This window comes from Phyllobates terribilis, unplaced genomic scaffold (genome assembly GCF_046119375.1).
Source record: "Phyllobates terribilis strain yellow unplaced genomic scaffold, ASM4611937v1 Scaffold_5__5_contigs__length_657084704, whole genome shotgun sequence".
NCBI lineage: Eukaryota > Metazoa > Chordata > Amphibia > Anura > Dendrobatidae > Phyllobates > Phyllobates terribilis.
Window position 1 is genome coordinate 78,794,711 of NW_027362765.1, and position 22,089 is coordinate 78,816,799.

The 22,089-nt window shown below is 46.0% G+C and overlaps 1 protein-coding gene across 2 annotated transcripts in view; it reads left to right on the top strand.

Annotated features, from left to right (window-relative positions):
* Positions 1-22,089, top strand: part of LOC141272094 (uncharacterized) — a 37,480-nt gene that overhangs the window by 9,855 nt on the left and 5,536 nt on the right. For both annotated transcript variants that reach the window (XM_073682403.1, XM_073682404.1), the window contains 5 exons: positions 10,195-10,344; positions 10,474-10,653; positions 10,735-10,858; positions 10,942-11,036; positions 13,603-13,696. In XM_073682403.1, coding sequence (XP_073538504.1) covers positions 10,267-10,344; positions 10,474-10,653; positions 10,735-10,858; positions 10,942-11,036; positions 13,603-13,696 — 571 coding nt within the window. In that variant the 5' untranslated portion in view covers positions 10,195-10,266. The remainder of the gene's footprint in view (positions 1-10,194; positions 10,345-10,473; positions 10,654-10,734; positions 10,859-10,941; positions 11,037-13,602; positions 13,697-22,089) is intronic.

Sequence of the window (22,089 nt, forward strand, 5' to 3'; positions counted from 1 at the left end):
GAGCAGCGCTGGAGGGGCCCACGTGAGGAGCGCGGAGGTGAGAGGGACGGCGTCCCTGCCTAGCAGAGGGCTGGGACGCCGATGCTACAGTACCCCCCCCCCTTTATGCCCCCTCTTCTTTAGGCCAGAAAGAAATTTATCAAGGATAAGCGGGGCATGGATGTTCTCCCGGGGCTCCCATGTTCTCTCCTCAGGACCAAACTCCTTCCAATCCACTAGAAAAAAGGTCTTTCCTCTTACCCTCTTGGTGGCCAGAATGCTGAAACTCGTTTTCAGCGGAAACCGGAGCAGGAGGCATACCTGAAGACTTGAAAAAGGAGTTAAGTACCACGGGTTTGAGGAGAGATACATGGAAGGAGTTGGGGATCCGCAAGTTGGCCGGGAGTTTCAATTTATAGGCCACCGGGTTGATTTGTTTGATAACTTCCAGTGGGCCGATGAACCGGGGCCCTAACTTGTAGGAAGGAATCTTGAGCCGGACATATTTGGACGAGAGCCAGACCTTATCTCCAGGACGGAATTGGGGCGGATCCAAACGTCTCTTGTCAGCCTGTCTCTTCATCCACTCGGAGGACTGAAGAAGTGCGGATCTGGTACTCTCCCAAATGGTGGAGAATTCACTAACAAGAGATTCCGCGGCCGGGTTGTCCACCGAGGCGGAGACGGGAAACGGGATCCGGGGATGTTGGCCGTAGACTGTAAAAAACGGGGATTTGGAAGAGGATTCGCTCTCGTGATTATTGTAGGAGAATTCGGCCCACGATGTGAAGAGGAAGACCATGGAGACGGAAAATATGGTGAATAAAGTCCTTAGCCAACTCAGATGCAGACGGAAGACCCGGCAGGGGAATGAAGTGGGCCATTTTAGAGAAGCGATCAGCGACCACCCAAATGACCGTACAACCAGCAGAGACAGGGAGATCCGTTATAAAGTCCATGGCTAGATGCTGCCACAGGGCAGCAGGTACGGGAAGAGGCAGAAGGCGGCCGGCTGGCAGATTTCTAGGAACCTTGTTGCGGGCGCAGGACGCACAGGCTGAGACAAAGTCTATTACCTCCTTGCGCAGGGTAGGCCACCAGTAATGCCGGGCAATAAGCTGCAGGGTCTTCTTTTGGCCAGCATGGCCAGCTAGCTTAGACGAATGTCCCCAGTGCAGAACCTTCTCACGATCAGGTACTGTCACGAACGTCTTACCGGGTGGAAGACTATTCAGATCCAAGGGAGCCACTTGCATTACCTTGGCGGGGTCGATGATGTGCTTGGGCTCCTCCTCTAGATCGGAGAACAGAAAGGATTGGGACAAGGCATCGGCTGTGATATTTTTGTCTGCCGGGCGGAAATGAAGAATGAAATCAAAGCGGGCAAAGAACAAGGACCACCGGGCCTGGCGCGGGTTAAGTCTTTGGGCACTCTGGAGGTAAGCCAAGTTTTTGTGGTCCGTATAAATTATTACCGGGTGAAGAGCCCCCTCGAGCAGGTAACGCCACTTCTCTAGTGCCAGTTTAACGGCTAACAATTCTCGGTCTCCTATAGAATAATTGCGTTCAGACGAGAAGAGCTTGGAGAAGAAGCCGCAGGTTACCATTCTCCCGGATAGCGACTTTTGGGTGAGCATCGCTCCGGCTCCGGAGGAGGAAGCATCTACTTCTAAGAAGAATTGTTTGTTGCCGTCCGGACGGTGCAGCACAGAAGCGGAGGAGAAAGCTTGTTTCAAAGAAAGAAAGGCCTCTTCAGCCTCGGGCGGCCATTCTTTGGGACTAGCGCCCTTACGGGTGAGCGCGGAGATAGGGCTGTCTGGGAGGAGAAGTGCGGAATGAAGAGGCGGTAGTAATTGGCGAAGCCCAGGAACCGCTGAATAGCCTTCAACCCCTCCGGTCGGGGCCACTTCAGGATGGCAGAAAGTTTCTCAGGATCCATTCGTAGGCCGGTCTGGGAGATGACGTAGCCCAGAAATGGAAGCGAGGTCTGCTCAAAGAGGCACTTCTCAAATTTTGCGTAGAGGTGGTTTTGCCTGAGCCAGAGCAGGACCTGAGGAACGTCCCTCCGGTGTGTGGGAAGATCCGGAGAGAAGACCAAGATGTCGTCCAGGTACACTACCACGCAGAAGTAGAGAAGGTCACGGAAGATGTCATTGACCAATTCTTGAAAGACGGCGGGAGCATTAGAGGCCGAAGGGCATTACGAGGTATTCATAATGGCCATCCCGGGTGTTGAATGCCGTCTTCCATTAATCTCCCTGACGGATACGGACCAGGTTATACGCCCCACGGAGATCCAGCTTGGTGAAGATTCTGGCACACCTCAGACGGTCAAATAATTCAGGAATGAGCGGAAGGGGGTATTTATTCTTCACAGTGATCTGGTTAAGACCTCTATAGTCTATACAGGGACGGAGTGAGCCATCCTTCTTTTTAACGAAGAAGAAGCCTGTTCCCGCCGGGGTGGTTGATTTCCGGATAAATCCCCGGGCCAGATTTTCCTCGATATATTCAGACATGGCCCGGGTCTCGGCAGCGGACAACGGGTAAATACGCCGACGGGGTGGAGTAGCGCCGGGTACCAGGTCGATTGGGCAATCGTATGGTCTATGGGGGGGTAATGTCTCTGCTTCTTTCTTGTTGAAAACATCAGCATAAGACCAATAAGGAACCGATAGGCCGGGAAGATTGGCTGGAGTAGGAGAAGGACGAGCAGGACGAACAGGAACTGAACAAGTCTTATGACAGTCCTACCCCCAGCGAAGGACTTCTCGGGTCTGCCAATTCAGCACGGGTGCATGTCTCTGGAGCCAAGGAAGGCCTAACAAAAGGGCGTGAGAGAGTCCAGGTAGAACATGGAACAAGATGCTCTCAGAGTGCAGCATTCCCACCTGCAGAGTTATGGGTTCGGTGATGAGTTGGATGGTTAGCGGTAAGAGCCGTCCATCCACGGAGGTGACAGATAAGGGTACAGCCAAAGGTTTAGTGGGAATGCGGTATTTCTCTACCAGGGACTGGGAAATAAGGTTTCCGGCAGCTCTAGAATCGAGTTGAGCTAGTTCAAAGTAGCGGTTCTCCCCGCAGATGATAGAGACCGACAGCATCAGAGATGGAGAGGGTTTACTCTTGTCTAGGACGACCTCTCCGAGCGATCCTAGACACAGGCGTTTCCCGGCCTCTCCGGGCAGGAACGGATCCGGTGCTCCTTACTGCCACAGTAGAAACAGCTCCCCTCGGCACGGCATGACTCTTGACGGGTTTTGACCATCTTGGTCGACCTGCATGGGCTCTGGCGAGTGCGCCCGGGGAGTTACAGAGGAAGAGACGGGTCTCTGGAAAGTGGGAGCAAGACGGGGAAACCTCCTCTCACGGGTGACCTCTTTGGTACGCTCCTGGAACCGGATGTCAATCCGGGTGGCAAGTGTTACTAAGTCATCCAGAGAGGTTGGAATGTCCCGACCGGCGAGTTCATCCTTAATCCGGCCGGATAGGCCTTCCCAGAAGACAGACACCAGGGCCTCGTTATCACAGGCAAGCTCGGAAGCAAGGGTACGGAACCGTATGGCATATTGGCCCACGGTGAGACTCCCTTGGTGGAGGCGTAGCAGAGAGGAGGCGGATGAGATCTTTCGTCCTGGTTCATCGAAGACTTTCCGGAAAGCCGTGAGAAAGGCTGGCAGGTTGGACACCAGGGGGTCTCCTCTCTCCCATAGGGGATTTAGCCAAGCCAGTGCCTCCCCAGTGAGATGGGACATGATGAAGGCCACTTTGGCCCGGTCGGTGGTGAATTGGTGTGCCAAAAGTTCGAAGTGCAGGGTGCACTGGTTAATGAAGCCTCGTGCCAGGCCGGGGTCACCACCAAAGCGGGGCGGATAGGCGGGGACCGGGAAGGGATGCCATGGTATTGATGGGCAGCGACGCTGCCGGGGTAGGAGTCGTGTGACTGGAAGCAGGTCCCGATGAGGCAGTCAGTGTGTCCAGGCGGGAGTTAACATTACGCAGGTGGCTCAGGATGGACTCCTGTTGGGACCTCTGACGGGAAAGTTCATGGCATAGGTCCGGGAGCGAGGGAGCTTGGGCGCCACCGGGTTCCATGGCCCGAGCAAACTGTAACGGGTCCGGGAGGTGGAACCTCTGAGCTGCAATACAAAGGGGAAGTCCTTGTAAGGAAGCGGGTGACTCCCAGGGAAGGCAAGCAGGTAGTCACAGCAAGTGACGGGGACAGTCTCTGGGTAAGCAGGCAGGTGGTCACGGCAAGTGATGGGGACAGTCTCTGGGTACACAGGCAGGTGGTCACGGCAAGTGATGGGGACAGTCTCTGGGTAGACAGGCAGGTGGTCACGGCAAGTGACGGGGACTGTCTCTGGGTAAGCAGGCAGGTGGTCACGGCAAGTGACGGGTACAGTCTCTGGGTAGACAGGCAGGTGGTCACTGCGAGTGACGGGGACCGTCTCTGGGTAGACAGGCAGGTACCTTCAACCCAGCGGGCAGATAGACACGGCAGGTACTGGCAGGTGCTTCCGGGTAAGCAGGAGGATAGCCGCGGCTGGTGCTGGCGGGTGCTTCCGGATAAGCAGGTAGATGGACTCAGCGGGTGCTGGCAGGTGCTTCCAGGTAAGCAGGTAGATGGACTCAGCGGGTGCTGGCAAGTGCTTCCAGGTAAGCAGATAGAAATCAGGCTGGACTAGTCAGGCTAGCGGAGGGACCTGAGGGCTGAAGCAGAGGTGAAGACACAGTGCGACAACTGTTGCTCGGGCACCTCCATTTTGGAGGAGGTGCCTTAAATGTGGGAAGTCCTCTGGCCATTGGTCGGGGACTTTCTAGGAAGACGCGCGCAGTCCCTTTAAGAGGGGAGGAGTGCGCGCGCGTGCGCCCTAAGCACTCTGCTGGAGGAGGGACGCGCGCCGGCCACAGCAGGGAACGGAGCGCAGGGAGAAGCCGCGCCAGGAGCTGGGGGGCGAGAGAGATGGTGTCCCTGTCTGACATGGGGCAGGGACGCCGCTGTGACGACAGAGAGAGGAGCGCTGGAGGGGCCCACGTGAGGAGCGCGGAGGTGAGAGGGACGGCGTCCCTGCCTAGCAGAGGGCAGGGACGCCGATGCTACAGTATCTTTGCGCTATAACTTGGTGTGTTGACTACAGGGTCTCTTGAGGCCTTTCTTTTGAGGTATATCTTCATGGCTTATACAACTAATAGCACTATTGCACTTTCTCTTTTTGAATTATGATGGTCTATTGTGCTGCCTTTTAAAGATCAGTGCTTAAAATTTGAGTGATATAAACCTGTACATATTAATTGACTAATGACACTGATTACATCCACTAGTGTGTATTGTACTTTACCAATCCCCTTGTTTCATATGGGAGAGACTATCAACATATTGTTTTTTCTATAATCATCTCAGCATGGTGTAGCCTTTTCCAGAATCTTTCTGGTCAGTAATACATGTATCTACCCCACTTTCTATATTTTACCAGAATTCTTTCTGGCCAGTAATACATGTATCTACCCCACTTTCTATATTTTGCCTTTGGCATTAGGTTGTCTCATCAGACCATAACACATTATCCCACATGTTTTTGGGAGACTTAATGTACGTTTTAGTAAAATATAGCCAAACTTATGTTTTTCTTTACAATAAAAGGTATCCTATTTGCCACCCTACCCCACAGACCAGACATATGAAGAATACGGGAGATTGTTGTCACAAGCAGTTCACGACCAGTACTTATCAGAAAGTTCAGTAGCTTCTTTAATGTTGCTGTAGGCCTCTTGGCAGCCTTCTGGACCAATTTTGTTGTCATTTCAACAATTTTTGAGGGACGTCCAGTTCTAAATAATGTCACTGTTAAGCCAAATTTAAGCCACTTCTTGATGACGTCTTCACAGTATTCCATGGTAGATCTAATACCATGGAATTTTTTTGAACCCTTCTGACTGATAACTTTCAGCAACGATATCCTTTTGCTGTGTTGTAAGCTGATAATGAACCATGGCTTTTGGTGTTAAATGCAACTAAGAAAATGTCAGGAAAATTCTAATAGACCAGCTAAACTCTATATGGGGTTAATCAGAATCACTGTAAGGGATGGCAGTGGTGTACTGACTACTATTTAAAGGGGTTATTTTTTTTTTTTATTAAATGCTAACTACCTGCCCATTCTGCCTGCCCCACATGCAGACCACTCTTGCATGTGATTCTGCAGCTTTCTCTAATGTCACGTTAACAGAGCAGCTGCTTCTCTTCCACTCTGCTGACAGGGCATGATTGGCGATGTCATACTGAGTAACAGCCATCTCCCTGTACCTAACTGCAGGGAGCCAGCTGTCACACCCCATCGTGAAGCGGCAAAATTGCAGGCAGGAGCTGTCCATGACAGAACAGGCAGGTAGTCAGTTCTTAGGCCCATAGTAACAAAAATAAACTAATCCCCGATAACCCCTTCAACATGAGTTTACATAGGATTGGCTGTTTATGAATACAATCACATCCCCAATAAGATTAAGCAACCACATCATTTTAGTTTTGTACTTTTTATTTCCCCCTGAAAATGATTTCAGTTTGTTTCTCAGTGGATTTGTACAGATTATGGGTGACATTAAAAGTGGAAAATATTCTCAAATGATTCTTCTTGATATGTTTTTTTTTTTACTTGTCAAAAACCTGGCATTTTAACAGTGGGAAATGTAAACTTTTTTATATCCCTTGTACTTAACAAGATGAGATAAGTTGGCACTTAAGACAAATAAGTAGAAGATGCAAGGTGGCTGCGTAAAGAGGAGGTTGGGCCCAAAATGAACATTACACATTGTTACCTTATGTGACTTTGTCATGGCTGAATTTGAAGTGTGCATGCTGTAGGGATTTGTACACACTGAGCCGTGTTGGAGGTAGGCACAGGTTCACACAGTGATGCAGTCCGCGGGTTCAAACAAACTGGTGGTTTATTTAGTGTCCATACACCAGTGAGGAAACAAAAGTAACAGCCTTTTCCTGGCACAAAAAGGAATAACAGAACAAAGCTCAAAATAACAAGTCCATGCAGCACGGCCTCAGCTTTTTAAACAAAGTGCTTTTCTCTGCCTCCTGCAGAGTCTGAGACGCACGTGCAAGGTCTGCTCACCTTGCCCAACACACACAGACAGACTGAGACAGGCGCAGCTGTCTTAAATCAGCCTTCCAAGACCTGGACTGAAGGTAAGTGAGCAGCTGTCACCCCCCCACCCCACCCCACCCCCAGCTCTTTCAGCTGCTTGTAAAACCTGGCTCTGTAATCCGGGCCCATTAAATTCCTCTCAACACTATGTGTGCTGGAGCCTGCTTCTCCGGGTCCTACATCACCGAAGCTTGGCACTTGGGGTGGCACATACCTCCCGTCCACGACCGGTCCGGCAGCCACCTTACAATGCATACACTTTATATAACAATAATTACTATCAATTACCTGCAGCCGAGCAAAATGGAAGTGTTTCGTTTAGTGAACAGTCAGGATGTCCTCCCCATACAGCAAGCCGGCGACGTATAGACACTCAATCATGGCACAGACACACACACTTGGATAGAAGTCATACTGGAGAGACCTGTGAACCACTTCCTAACTGCTGGAATCCAGGCAATTTTTTATTTGTAGGTGTGACGCAATGTCATGATTGCGACATGACTCATGCATTCCCCCCATTCATCAGCCACAGACAGCTTGCGTGGCAGCTGGACCAGGGTCCTTCAAATTGATTTGCTTATCTCGAGTAGATACATACATTCCAGCAGTGAAAGACGGCAAACATGGAAACATACTGCACACACAGTAGTCGTTTCCCAAAACATCATGCCCTAACAGCACAACCCCCACACACAGTAAGATTCCATAAGAGGCCTTAGATAAAATGGAGGAGGCTCTAGCTCTGTCAGTGATCTCAGATTTAATGGAGGAGGCTCTCTCTGTCAGTGATCTCAGATTTAATGGAGGAGGCTCTATCTCTGTCAGTGATCTCAGATTTAATGGAGGAGGCTCTATCTCTGTCAGTGATCTCAGATTTAATGGAGGAGGCTCTATCTCTGTCAGTGACCTCAGATATAATGGAGGAGGCTCTATCTCTGTCAGTGACCTCAGATATAATGGAGGAGGCTCTATCTCTGTCAGTGACCTCAGATATAATGGAGGAGGCTCTATCTCTGTCAGTGATCTCAGATATAATGGAGGAGGGTCTATCTCTGTCAGTTACCTCAGATATAATGGAGGAGGCTCTATCTCTGTCAGTGATCTCAGATATAATGGAGGAGGCTCTATCTCTCTCAGATATAATGGAGGAGGGTCAAAATAATTAACCCAATTGGTAAATATAATTTCCGGCATGATATTTACCAATTTGGTTAATTATTTTGATTGGAGTTTTCCAAACTCGGCGATACCACATATGTGTATTCTTTTTTAAGTTTTTTTATTATGTTTATTTTCAATGGGTGATTTGAACTTTTAGGGTTTTTCATATTTTTTCATATTTTTTAAAACATTTTGTTTTTACTTTTCACTGTAATCGTTAGTCCCCCTAAGGGACTTTAACTTGCGATTGTCCGATTGCTTGTACTTTATATGGCAATAGCACAGTGTTGCTACATATAGTAAAAATCACAGTCTCCTTTGAAGCCCGGCCACATTCTGGGTTTCAAGGAGAACTCCGTAATGACAAGCATAGAGATCTTCAACAGATCCCCGGCTGTCATAGTAACCCATCGACTCTATGTTAACTGTTAGCATAAACACTGTGCCAGCATGGGTGGATAAAATGGCGTGCCCCCATGCCGACTCACTGTTAATGTTAACAGGTTCACAAACGCAGGCGGCGCTTGTTGGAGGAAGGTCCTGGCCGTAACACACATCCATTACCTGTCGTGTATGGGGTGAGCCCGCTCCATACAGCCGCTGCTGACTAGTGCCATACATGTACGGTGGATGTCAATAAGGGGTTAAATATACTTTAGATAAACTTTAAGATGCTCTCACTTTGCCTTAAAATGGAGGACCTTATCTTTCTGTCTTCTTCAGCTCTATGAGAGTTTATATTTTGGTCGTATGTGTTACTGGTACTATTTTAGTGAGTGTAAAAAAAAAATAAAAAAATAAAATTATAATTTTTTAGTGAGACAATGTGATAAAAAAAACAGAAATACTTGCTTTTTTTCTGATTTTGTAATGGTGTTCACTAGGCAGGATAAATAACGTGCTCATTATATAGTTTAAGTCGTTACAGACCTAATAGTACCAAATATGTGTAGTGTATTTATATTGTTACTTTTTACAATAAAACCCAATTAAAAATATGTTTTTATGCATTGATGCGCATCCTTATTGTAAGAGCTATAACTTTTTTTAATTTGAGAGTTGTGTGAGGGCTTATCTTTGGGGTGACAAGTTGTCGTTTTATTCTTATGACTTTGGGATTTATGTGACTTTGTCATAACTTTTTATTCAATATATTTTGAGGACATTGGACCAAAAATCATCCATTGTGGCATTACTGGGTAAGATGAATAGCATGTTCGTTTATATCAACACAGCAATGTTAAGTATCTATATTTTTTTTTAGAACCGATCCTCTCAGTTTTACCTCTTAGATGCCATTGTCAATAGCGAGTACCACATCTAGATGCTTGACATAGGAAGGATGTCCCCTTTCTATCTCCATTGCCACCCCATCCCAAGAAGTGATCATGGACTGCAGTGGTTACCATGACAATCTGGAGCCTAACACAGACCTCTAGGTCTTCTAGTTATGGAAAGTGGGGTTGCGATGGCAGTATAGAGGAAGTACCTTCTCTATGTCAATAAATGTGGCCGTCGCTATTGAAAATGGTATCTAAAAGATTAAACTGACAGGATCGGTTCTAGCACCATCCCAGCATTTGCAGCAGGACGTCCGCTGTATGTAACGGCTCCTGAGCCAGCACAACGCAACCTATGATTACTTTGTTAATAAACTGCAGTACTTATGCAGTGCAGTGTATGATCTCTGCCTGTGTTATATCATATTAGACCATGCTTTAGGACCTAATGGAACTTCGTACAAGGTGGACCCAAAGACTATTGTTAAATCTCCAGATACCATAGTAATCTAGCAGCACCCCACAATCATGTTTTGGGGTAATCCATCCCTCTGTTAATCTTCTGAGATGGGATTCTTTATGAGTTTCTATAGGTTCATCTTCTTCCCATTCAGGTCTCTACAATATTGGATCCTCTCAGTGGAGATCTTCTACATAAGAGAATTTTCCTTATTGACCTATCAAGGATGGATATGAACAGGGACAAGATGGCGGAAAGTATATTAAACCTCACCCTAGAGATTCTTTTTCGGCTTACTGGAGAGGTGAGAGATTCTGATGACGTCACATTACATCATTCTTATCTATGGGAATAACAGATGGACAGAACTGGAGCGGTGAGGACTCTGGAAATGTCTGTATTGAGATTTGTTTATGTGTTTCTTCATAACCAGGATTACACAGTAGTGAAGAAGACCTCTAGTGAGCGCTGTCAGGTTCCTGTGTCCAAGGAATGGACAAGACCACTGAGCTCAATCATGGGGCCTCCACCTCATCCCCTGATTCATGAGGACATTAATGACCAGAAGATCTTAGAACTCACCTACAAGATGATTGAGCTGTTGACTGGAGAGGTGACACTGTTGGGAATGCTGGGACATTATACCATAGCTATGAATGGAGAGGGGGGTGACTGTATCATTGTATGTTGCCAGGTTCCCATAAGGTGTCAGGATGTCGCCATCTATTTCTCCTTGGAGGAGTGGGAGTATTTAGAAGCACACAAAGATCTATACAAGGACGTTATAATGGAGGTTCCCCAGCCCATCACATCACCAGGTAATATACAGGACTAAATACACATGTCCTAAAATTATATGTATGTAAAGAATTATTTCAGTCCCTGTATATGTTTCCTACAGTTCTATCTAGTGAGAGGACAACACCAGACAGATGTCCCAGTCCTTTTTTTCCAGAATGTTTAGAAGAAAATGACAATGTTCCTCAGGATGATCAGGTAGATGGAGAGCAGGTATCATGCTACTTCACCCTATGATATTTAAAAGACTGTGAAGGTCTTGTGTTCAGTCTTGTTTTATCCACCATAATTATACATTGGTCAATTTATTAGAGACATCCAACAGTTGCGCAAATTACCGCTGATTACAATGCTGATGAGTGACCTATAAAGGCATCTGAAAGTCATTCTTTTTCTTTAGCATGGATGGCTATAATGGCAGACAATCAGTGCCGTCTAAAAGAAACAATTAAGCAAAACTTTGATCTCTGATCATTGTAACATCATTACCTGGTCAGATGAATCCAGATTTCTCTGGCACCATGTGAATGAGAGCATCAGGAGATTGCATAAAGATCATGAATCCATTAACCCTTACTGTCAGGCTGGTGGAGAAGTAATGGTGTGGGAAATCTTTTATTCCCACACTCTGGCTCCTGTGATACATGTGTGGGGGTTTTGGATCTTTGGGCTAACCTTAACATTGTCACCAACCAACTTCATCACTCCTTGGCAGCTTATCTGGTAGAAGAAAAAAGGACCATATCACAAAGGTCATTGATTAGTTCTAGAAACAGGACAGCAAGGTTTTTCTTAATTTTTTTTTTCAGAGTCCCTAGATCTTAATCCTAAAGAGCGTCAGTACCTTTTTTAAGTTTGTGGCAACTGTGAGAAGTTATCCTGTCAACATGGGCCTATGTTCCTGCAGAACGATCTCAACACCTGGTAGAATCTATGTTATGACAAATTGTTGCGGTTCTGATGGCCAAAGGAGGCTTGATGTGCTATTAGATTGGTGTCTCCGGGGTCGAAATGACCTGCAGCAAGAGGAATGGCAAGGAGGAGGGAGTGATACAAATGGAACCTCAAAATGGTGCACGTGCATCCTGTGGGAGGAGGCAGAGGGATATTGGTGGGGATATGGCTGCCAGACTGGATCATTATACCCATAGGGCGCAGAATTCTACTCCCAGAAGCCAGAGGTCGGCAGTGTCCATGCATATGCCCCTAAACATGTCCCCAACAGGGTCTACATATACAGATTTTGCACAAGAGTAGGATGAGGAGGATGATGGTTTCCCTGAGTGGGCCTCTACTTCATAGGTGCCTCCTGGGGCCAGAAGATCCCCTAGGGGAAATGAGAGTGCTCCTGTAAGAATATCCTTGAGTCTGCCTCTTTGATGGACATTCTCAATGCGGTCAATATGTGCAATTCCACTCTTTCTACACTAACAGGCCAGGAGTGCTTCATTCAGGAAACTATTTTTATAATCGGTAATGATGTTCAAAAAGTGGCTGTCACGGGTGTATCAGAGGTGACAGACAGTCGCCCTGCAGTTGGCTGCAGGAGATCTCTACGTTCGGCATTACAGACATCTTCTTAGATGAGAGGCTGTCTCTAGAACTTAGCAGCTACCACCCTCTTGTTAATTAGCTCTCTGGCCTGGGTGTATAAATGCCTGGTGTCTGAGATGGAGGTGCCGGCTATATTAATTTCTACTTGTGAGGCTTTAGCAGGAGCAGTGCTTCGTCCTCTTTAGAGCTTGAGGCCGTGTGCACATTTAGAGTCGTCTAAAGCTAAGCAATCCCCCCTGTTTGTCTACCCTTGTTGTCTATAGAGTTTAGCAGAGATCGACTAGTGCTCATCTCCTCCCATCCTTAGCCTTAGCCATACGCCAGGGAAAGTCAGGGCGAGGCATGCATGCAGCGATTGTTGCAGAGCCAATATAGGGATGGTAGTTGAGACAGGGTGACACTAGACCAGACTAGGAGGTCTCCACTTCCCCCTTTCCCTAGTGTCTGGGCTCCCTTTCCCTAGTGTCTGGGCTCCCTTTCCCTCTGTGTTGCACTAAGTCTTTTCCACACCAGGCGTTACAGTGGTGTAGCGCAACACGGCTGTAGAGGGTCGAGTTAGTGAATTGGAGGACTCTATGCCTCTTGTCCGGAGAGACATTCAAAATCATACTCAAGTGGTGGCGGCTCTGATGGCTAAGGTCCATGACTTGGAAAATCACCTAAGACGTAATAGGATAATGCTGGTGGGGGTACCGGAAACGGTGGAAGGGAGATATCCTGATAAAAGTGGCTCCTGTACACCTTTGGCAAAGAGGCGCTCACTCCTTTGTTTGCAGTGGCGAAATCTCATACGATCCCTACAAGACCTGGGCCACTCTACTACAAGGATCAGGACATAATACTAAAGAAAGCACGGGAGAATCAGGATAGCAGGCTTGGCGGGCAGAGGGTCTGATACTTTCTGAATTTCTCAGTGGAGGTCAAGCATAAAAAATTGGTGTCTCTAATAAAGTGGCCTTTCAGTGTATGTTTTATACTTGGTGGAAATGACGGGATTAAAGCTGAATATAGACATTAGATGTCTGAATCTTCTCACAATTTTCTGGCTATGGAGACTGCAGGTTAGACTTAAGATCCAATAGGTTGAATTTATACAGGAGACTTGCCGCTACTGCTGTCTAGTCGTCATGCCAATTAATGACCTTGTCTGGGCTTCGAAAATTATTTTATGTGACTTCTAGATCTGTGATTTTTATAATATTTGTTTCAGGGTACAGATCTGTTCCACATTAAAACTATAGAGACATATGTGAGTGAGGGTGATGAGTGGTGTAAAGAGGAGATCCTTACAGATGACCACATAGGTGAGTAGCAACCAAGGTACAATTACTGAATTTTTGGGGTATGTTGGGTTTTTTTTTCACAGGAATCTAAAGGAAAAAAAAATCTGATAAAGAACCTGTATAAAAATGCTTTCTATTAATTCAATTTTGGTGCACAGTTTCAATTGGGAAAATTGACACACATTTTGTAACATTTTGTAACAAGCAGAACAAATGCAGCTGAAATCGATTTTCATTCGGTTTTGGCCATACAAACAAGTGACTGCTGCAGCTAATCTCTGACTGTAGCGGAGGGGCATGTTGGTCTCCATTTTGCAACTGTCACTTGTGTATCAAGCTGGACGAAACCAGCAGGGTATCAAGGTAGTGTTAGAAAGTGGTGTGTTAGGGATATCAATGAGGCGAGTATGCTTTATTTTAATGCATGCTGGATGGTTTGTAAAAAAAAAAAATAGAAGCATACAACTCTCTTAATGTTCCACAGATTCCAAAATATTGCGATGATGCGATTTGTTAATGACAATCGGCTCAAACTCTGCTGCGAGCGTGAGCTAAGTGTCTGTGCTCTGTGTTCCAATGCAATGGTTAATTAAATCCATACTTTAATAGGTTGAACTTGTATGAATGTGGCGATACCAAGTAAAGTTTTTTTTTCCTTTTAATTTTAAACAGTGGATATGTTTTTTGTTTTTTTTTATGTTATATTTCAAAAACCATAGGGACTGCATTGATCACTTGTACTATATATCGCAATACCTACAGCTGAGCCTTATGGGATGAATAAGATGACAATAATGGGGTTCTTCAGCAGACCCTTAGCTGTCTCAGTAACCCATCAGTCCCTCACAATCGCGTTGTGGGGGCTGATGGAATCGTATGCACGCAAAGGCATCCTCAGCTGTTAAAGGGAAAATGTAAAAAAAAAAATGTTTTTTCAACAATTAAAATGTAAAGTATTAATGTTTTGATTTTTTTTTTAAAATATCATTTGCTTTTAATGAAGTAAAATATGAAAAATAATTTTAAAAGTTTTGGCATTTCCACTTTTAAACACTAGGGGGAGCAGCTGCTGGAATTTGCCATGAAAGCCTAGTATACAACTAGCTCACATTACGACTGCAGTAAATGTGGGCTGGACGAACTCTCATGAGTGTGATTTCGCTGCTCTCCTCCCCTTCTTGGTGTTTGCAAAAAGATAAGAAAGAATTAAGTGTAGGATCACAGTGCGGATCCATTTTGTTGGTGACTGCCAGTGATACTGACAAGTAAAGTGTCACCGAGGATGGCCGGCAGCACCGATTCTTTTAGATGATGCTGCTAGCTGTATCATAAACTGAAGTTAAATACATGGAGTGTATCACACACTGGGATTATTCACAGCACATGATACACTACACTGAGCCCTGTATCTAGATACGTGTAGTGTATCACATGATGGAATTAGATACACCGGTCTGGGGAGTATTGCACATGACGGGATTAGATACACCAGTCTGGGGAGTATCGCACGTGATGACGGGATTAGATACACCAGTCTGGGGAGTATCGCACGTGATGACGGGATTAGATACACCAGTCTGGGGAGTATTGCACATGACGGGATTAGATACACCAGTCTGGGGAGTATCGCACGTGATGACGGGATTAGATACACCAGTCTGGGGAGTATCGCACGTGATGACGGGATTAGATACACCAGTCTGGGGAGTATCGCACATGATGACGAGATCAGATACACCAGTCTGGGGAAGTAGCTCACATGATGACGGGATTAGATACACCAGTCTGAGGAGTATCGCACATGATGACGGGATTAGATTCACCAGTCTGGGGAGTGTCGCACATGATGACTGGATTAGATACACCGGTCTGGGGAGTATCGCACATGATGACGGGATTAGATACACCTGTCTGGGGAGTATCGCACATGATGACGAGATCAGATACACCAGTCTGGGGAGTATCGCACATGATGACGGGATTAGATACACCAGTCTGGGGAGTATCGCACAGGCTGGGATTAGATACACCGGTCTGAGAATCAGGGGCATACCTAGAGGGGGGCAGCCGTAGCATGTGCAGGGGGCATATTTATTAATTGTGCAGGGGGCATATTTGTTAATTGTGCAGGGGGGCTATTAATTGTGCAAGGGGGCATATTTGTTAATTGTGCAGGGGGCCTATTTATTAATTGTGCAGGGGGCCTATTTATTAATTGTGCAGGGGGCATATTTATTAATTGTGCCGAGGGGCATATTTATTCAGTGTGGTGGGGAGATTTAATCTGTGGGGAGTGTATGCGGACACAGTATGGGAAGCGAGGGTGATGGGATGTGTGCGGACACAGTATGGGGAGGGGGGGTGTGTGAGGAGGAAATATTAGGAGGCAGGGGAAACGTGTAAGGAGACTATTTAGAGGAATAGTGTGAGGAGACAGTATGGGGGAAGTGTGAGTGGGGACAGAGTAGAGACTGAGTAGTGGGTGGGCGATAGCATGAGGGGGCAGTGTAAGGTCACAGCCAGGAGGGAACAGTATGCTAAGGAGGGGGAGTGTGATGAGGGGGCATAGTATAGAGAATGAGCCCTATAGGAGGGACACTGTGAGAGAACAGCTTGAAGAGGGGACCCAGTTTGGTAAGGAGGGGTTGGTGTGGAGGGCATGTACCATAAGAGGGACAGTGTGGGGATGATATTTTGTGCAGAGAATATAGTGAGGGGTAATTATTCATTCAGTGGCTCAGCGTAGGGCAGATATTTTTATTCAGGAGCATTATAATGATTATAATAATCTTTCATGGCATCGTGTGGGGGTGTGCTGCTGAAGACCGGAGAAGATGGAAGTTTGCAGAGACGGGCTGTGGATGAGAAAAGTCTTCATGACGTCTGGGCAAGAGGAAGAAAAGAAAGAGAACGACTCCAGAGACAACATCATCTATCAGGTACCTGGATGTAAATGTTTTTTATGATGCTGACATTTTTTTTTTATTTATAATAGGAGCATTAACTATGTTGTTCACGTTTATGATGAGTCTGCAGTCATGCTATGTGACTGCAGACTTCTGAATTCTCACAGTGCGCACTGCACACTGTCAGGATTCTCATACCAGCAATTTGTATACATGCAGTCACAAGCCGACTAGACATGCGTGGCCTCACTCAATGAAAATGAGTTGAGGGAGGCTGGACATGTCTAGTTGGAATGTGGTCAGAAGTATACAAATCACATACTTGTGCTCACATGACCGTCCACTGTTGCCACGGCAAGGGAGAATCCTAAAAGTGTGCAGTGCATGCGCTGTGAGAATTCAGAAGCCTGCAGTCACATACAGTGACTGCAGTCTTTCATCTCAAACCTGGACAAGCCCATTAGTTATAAAATGAAGCCCTGTAGCCTATCCTGACAGCATTTAGTATACTCACTGTCAGGATTCAGCTCTGCTTGCAGGTTCCATTAATCATCATATGGCCACTTCACTCATATGAGATTTTCATAATTACGGTCAAGTGAAAACGAGCTTTTCTTCCTGCTTCTCTCAGAGAGAATTAGGAAGAGCAGCTCGTCAGCACGTGACTAAGGTCACGGCCCCATTATTAGTATTTGGTCAGTATTTTTACTCAGGAGCAAGAGCCAAAACCGGGTGAGGAACAATCAGAGAAAAGGTATAATGGAAACAAGTCACCAATTCTGCATTTATCACCCACTCCTGGTTTTGGCTCCCACTCCTGAGAAAAAATACTTACCGAATACTGACCACATACTAATAGTGGGGCCGTGGCCTTAGTGTGCAAATTTCATATGTGCTGAGGAAGGAGTGGAAGAAGGGGGGCGCCAAACTGAATTCTTGCCTGGGTGCTAGAAGACCTAGATACACCTCTGCTGGAGAGTATCGCATATGATGATGGAATGATATACACCGGTCTGGTGAGTATCGCACATGATGACGGGATTAGATACACCAGTCTGGGGAGTATCGCACAGGCTGGGTTTAGATACACCGGTCTGGGGAGTATCGCACATGCTGGGATTAGATTTTTTTTTTTATATACTGTATTTCTTACTTGAAGCTGCGATCATCTGATCCCTACTATACATAGCAAAATGCACATGCGCTCATACAGACAGGAAAATAGAAAATTTGCAAACACAGAAAAATGTACACGCACGCTCACACACACAGAAAAATGCACGTTCACACACACAGAAAAATGCACATGCACGCTCACACACACAGAAAAATTCACACGTGGTGTAATACATGACCCCGCTCCGTCCACTTCTATAGGTGCAGTGGTGTAATAAGATAGGCCGTAACAGCAGCCACTCCGGGGCTCCATGAGACTCGGTGGTTGTGAAGAGCAGTGATGTCAGTAACTACACCGCTCATCAGAGTCACCGAGCCCTCTGTATAATGGCCCCTTATAAGTGCCCCACAGTATAATGGCCCCACATAGTCCTCCAGTCAGTATAATGGGCCACACATAGTGCTCCATACACTCTAATGGGCACCATATAGTCCTTCATACAGTATAATGGCCTCACATAGTCCTCCATACAGTATAATGGCCCCACATAGTCCTCCATACAGTATAATGGCCCCCACATAGTCCTCCATACAGTATACTGGGCCCCACATGGTCCTCCATACAGAATAATAGGCCCCACATAGTCCTCCATACAGAATAATAGGCCCCACATAGTCCTTCATACAGAATAATGGGCCTCACATAGTCCTCCATACAGTACAATGGCCCCAACATAGTACTCCATACAGTATAATGGCCCCCACATAGTACTCCATACAGTATAATGGCCCCATATATTTCTTCATACAGTACAATTGAGCCCACATAGTCCTCCATACAGTATAATGGCCCCATATAGTGCACCATGCTATACTGTGCCTCACATATTGCTCCACAGTATAATGGCCCCATATAGTGCATCCTGGTGTGTATGGCCCCCATTATCCTCCTCCCGGCGTGTATGGCCCCCATCGTCCTCTTCCCGGCATATATGGCCCCCATCATCCTCCTCCCGGTGTGTATGGCCCTCATAATCCTCCTCCCTGCATTTATGGCCCCATCATTCTCCTCCCTGCGTGTATGGCCCCATCTTCTTCCTCCCTGCGTGTATGGCTCCCATCATCCTCCTCCATGCGTGTATGGCCCCCATCATCTTTCTCCCTGCGTGTTATGGCCCCCATCATCTTTCTCCCTGCGTGTTATGGCCCCCATCATTCTCCTCCCTGCGTGTATGGCCCCCATCTTCTTACTCCCTGTGTGTATGGCCCCCATCATCATCCTCCTTGCATGTATGGCCCCCCCATCATCCTCCTCCCTGCGTGTATGGCCCCCTTCTTCTTCCTCCCTGCGTGTATGGCCCCCATCTTCTTCCTCCCTGCGTGTATGGCCCCCATCTTCTTCCTCCATGGTTGTATCGCCCCCATCATTCTCCTCCTTATATATGGCTTGATATATTCGATAAAATAAAAAACTCTTGTACTTACCTTCTCTGCGCTACCACGCAGCGCTGCGTCCTGTTCATTGTGTCCAGGGCACAGCAGATGGATGATCTCCCTGCTGTGCCCTGAAAAGGTCGGCGGTGATCTGCAGCCTGTAGTGTAACAGTAACAGGCTGAGATCACTGCCGCACATACTCAGTGCTGCCACCGCTTGGGACCTCCTCCTCGGCTGCCACTGCTCCTGTCATTGAACGCCCTGAGAAAGGCGTCCTCCCCACAACTGTGACCTGGACGCCCAGAAGGGATTTTTAGTGATAATTTATAGCTCGTTACCTATATCACTGGCCACTGTGCAGTCTCAGGATACATAGGCACGGTCCTCCCCTAGAGATTCTACTTGTTACATCCCTGTGTGTTGCTGTATGGAAAGTGATGAGTTTGAGTGTATATCGGTTTCCTCTTCATCCTGACAGCAAGACAAGGCTCTTGGCCTATAATATTCTTACTAAGTATGCTAATAAAAGCTTAAAACACTCTTAAGGGTCAGAGTTCAGGACACCATTATATAGTGTCCAGAAGTTTAACCGGTTCAGGACCGCCCACTGTACAAAAACGTCGGCGCTGCCTGGGCTCTGTGCAGAGCCGACGTTTAAAAAGGGTGGGTGGTCCCGCAGCGCTCAGAACCCCCAGGGTTCTGCAAGCACTGCGGTTCCGGTGCAGAGCGATAGCTCTGACAGGGGACATCATCGGGACCTGATTGGATCAGGTCCCAATGATGTTAACCCTTTTCTATCTTCTATATGCCGCGATCTATAGTGATCGCGGCATATAGAAGATAGTGAGAGGAGAGGGGGTCGTCCACTTACCTCTCCGACGGCCCCCTGATATCTTCCAGGACCTGCCGTTGTTATGGCAGCTGGAGGTCACATGACCGCCTCCAAATCTGCCATATATGGTGTCCTGTTAGACTCAGCCTGCAGCTGAAGCCTGGCAGGAGACACTGACTGTGAAACAAGTCAGCAAAGATGTCATGCAATGTAATACATGTTTATTACATTGCATGACATCAGTGATTAGAAAAATAAAAATTAATGTCCCATACTGGGAATAAGTAAAAATGTAAAAAAAAAAGTCAAAAAAATGTTCTCAAACTGTTAAAAAAAAATCACAAAATAAATAAAAATAAATAAATAAAATATTAAACCAATAAATCTGTATATTTATGCAAAAACAAAAAAAAGAACACATATTTGGTATCGCCGTGTCCGAAACAACCCGATCTATAAAACTGTCACACTAATTAACTCCTTCTGTGCACACCGTAATAAAAATAAATAAAAAACGGAGCAAAAAACTATGCTTTTTCATCATATCGCCAAACAAAAAGTGGAAAAAAATGCGATCAAAAAGCAAAATGGAAATAAAAATGGTACCGCTGAAAACGTCATCTTGTTCCGCAAAACAAAGCCGCCATACAGCTCCATCAGCCGAAAAATAAAAAAGTTATAGCGCTCAGAATAAAGCAATGCAAAAAATATTTTTTCTATAAAATTGTTTTGTTGTGTAAAAGCGCCAAAACATAAAAAAATATACAGTAAGTGTAATATCGCTGTAAACGTACTGACCCGAAGAATAACGCTGCCTTATCACTTTTACCACACGCAGAGGGCATAAAAAAAAAACCTTAAAAAACAATTCCTGAATTGTTTGTATTTGTTAATTTTACCTCCCAAAAAACGGAATAGAAAGCGATCAAAAAATGTCACGTACCCCAAAATAGTACCAATAAAAATGTCAACTCGTCCCGCAAAAAACAAGCCGTCACATGACTCTGTCAGCCGAAATATGGAAAAATTATAGCTCTCAAAATATGGCGATGCAAAAACTAGATTTTGCAAAAAAAATCGTCTCTTAGTGTGTGACAGCTGTCAATCTTAAAAACCCGATATAAATCTGGTATCTCTGTAATCGCACCGACCCGAAGAATAAAGTAATCTCATCACTTATACCGCACAAGGAACGGCGTAAAAAATAAATAAAACCAATTCTTCACCTGCTACTGATTTGTTTATTATGTCTCCCAAAGATCGCAGTAAGGCTCTGCTTGCATTTATTCTGCGCTGAGCACTTACACCAGAGTTTCCGTGTAAATCTCTGAAATACGTGATTCAGACGGAACCCATGATTCCCTGTAATGAGGCAGATATAGGCCACAGTGGATGCCATCTGGCCTGTGATCCCATGGTGTCAGTTTTTTTAGGCGTGCATAAAAGTGCGGTTGGCCACAGTTTTGTGCACTTCTGAAAAAAAGGACACCGCTAAACATAGGCCAGACGGAGTCCAGAGTAACTCTGCTGCCTCATTACAGTGAATGGATCCCGCAGGGGTTTCATCTGAATTACATCACTTGGAAATTTAGATGGAAACCCCGATGTAAGTGCTCAGCCTCGAGCGCCGGATAAATGTTACGTAAAATGTTCCCAATAAAAGCTTCAACTCGGTCCTCAAAAAAAGCTAGTCCCCACTCAGGTCTGTCATCTGTTAAAAATATTCCAAGTTACTGGTAGCAGAAAGGCTCTGGAAAAGCGAAATGGCCCTTGCCCCCCCAAAAGAAATTCAGAAAATTTTGTGCTCCCAAATCCAAATGCCTATTCTACAATAATTTGTTCTCCAATTGTCAAATAGCACTTGGTCCCTCCCAGATCTCGCCATATGGCTAAGCGGTACGATACAGCCACATATGGGGTATTGCCACTTTTAGAAGAAATTGTGTGACACATTTTGGCACCATTTTTACCCATTGCCCTGTGTGAAAATGTAAAATCTGAGGGTAAAACATTTTTTTGAGGTAAAAATACAATTATGTTTTCTTCACTGCCCAATGGTATAAATTTAAAAATTAAAAAATACTCACTACTTCCCTAGATGAATTCCTTGAAAGGTGTAGTTTAC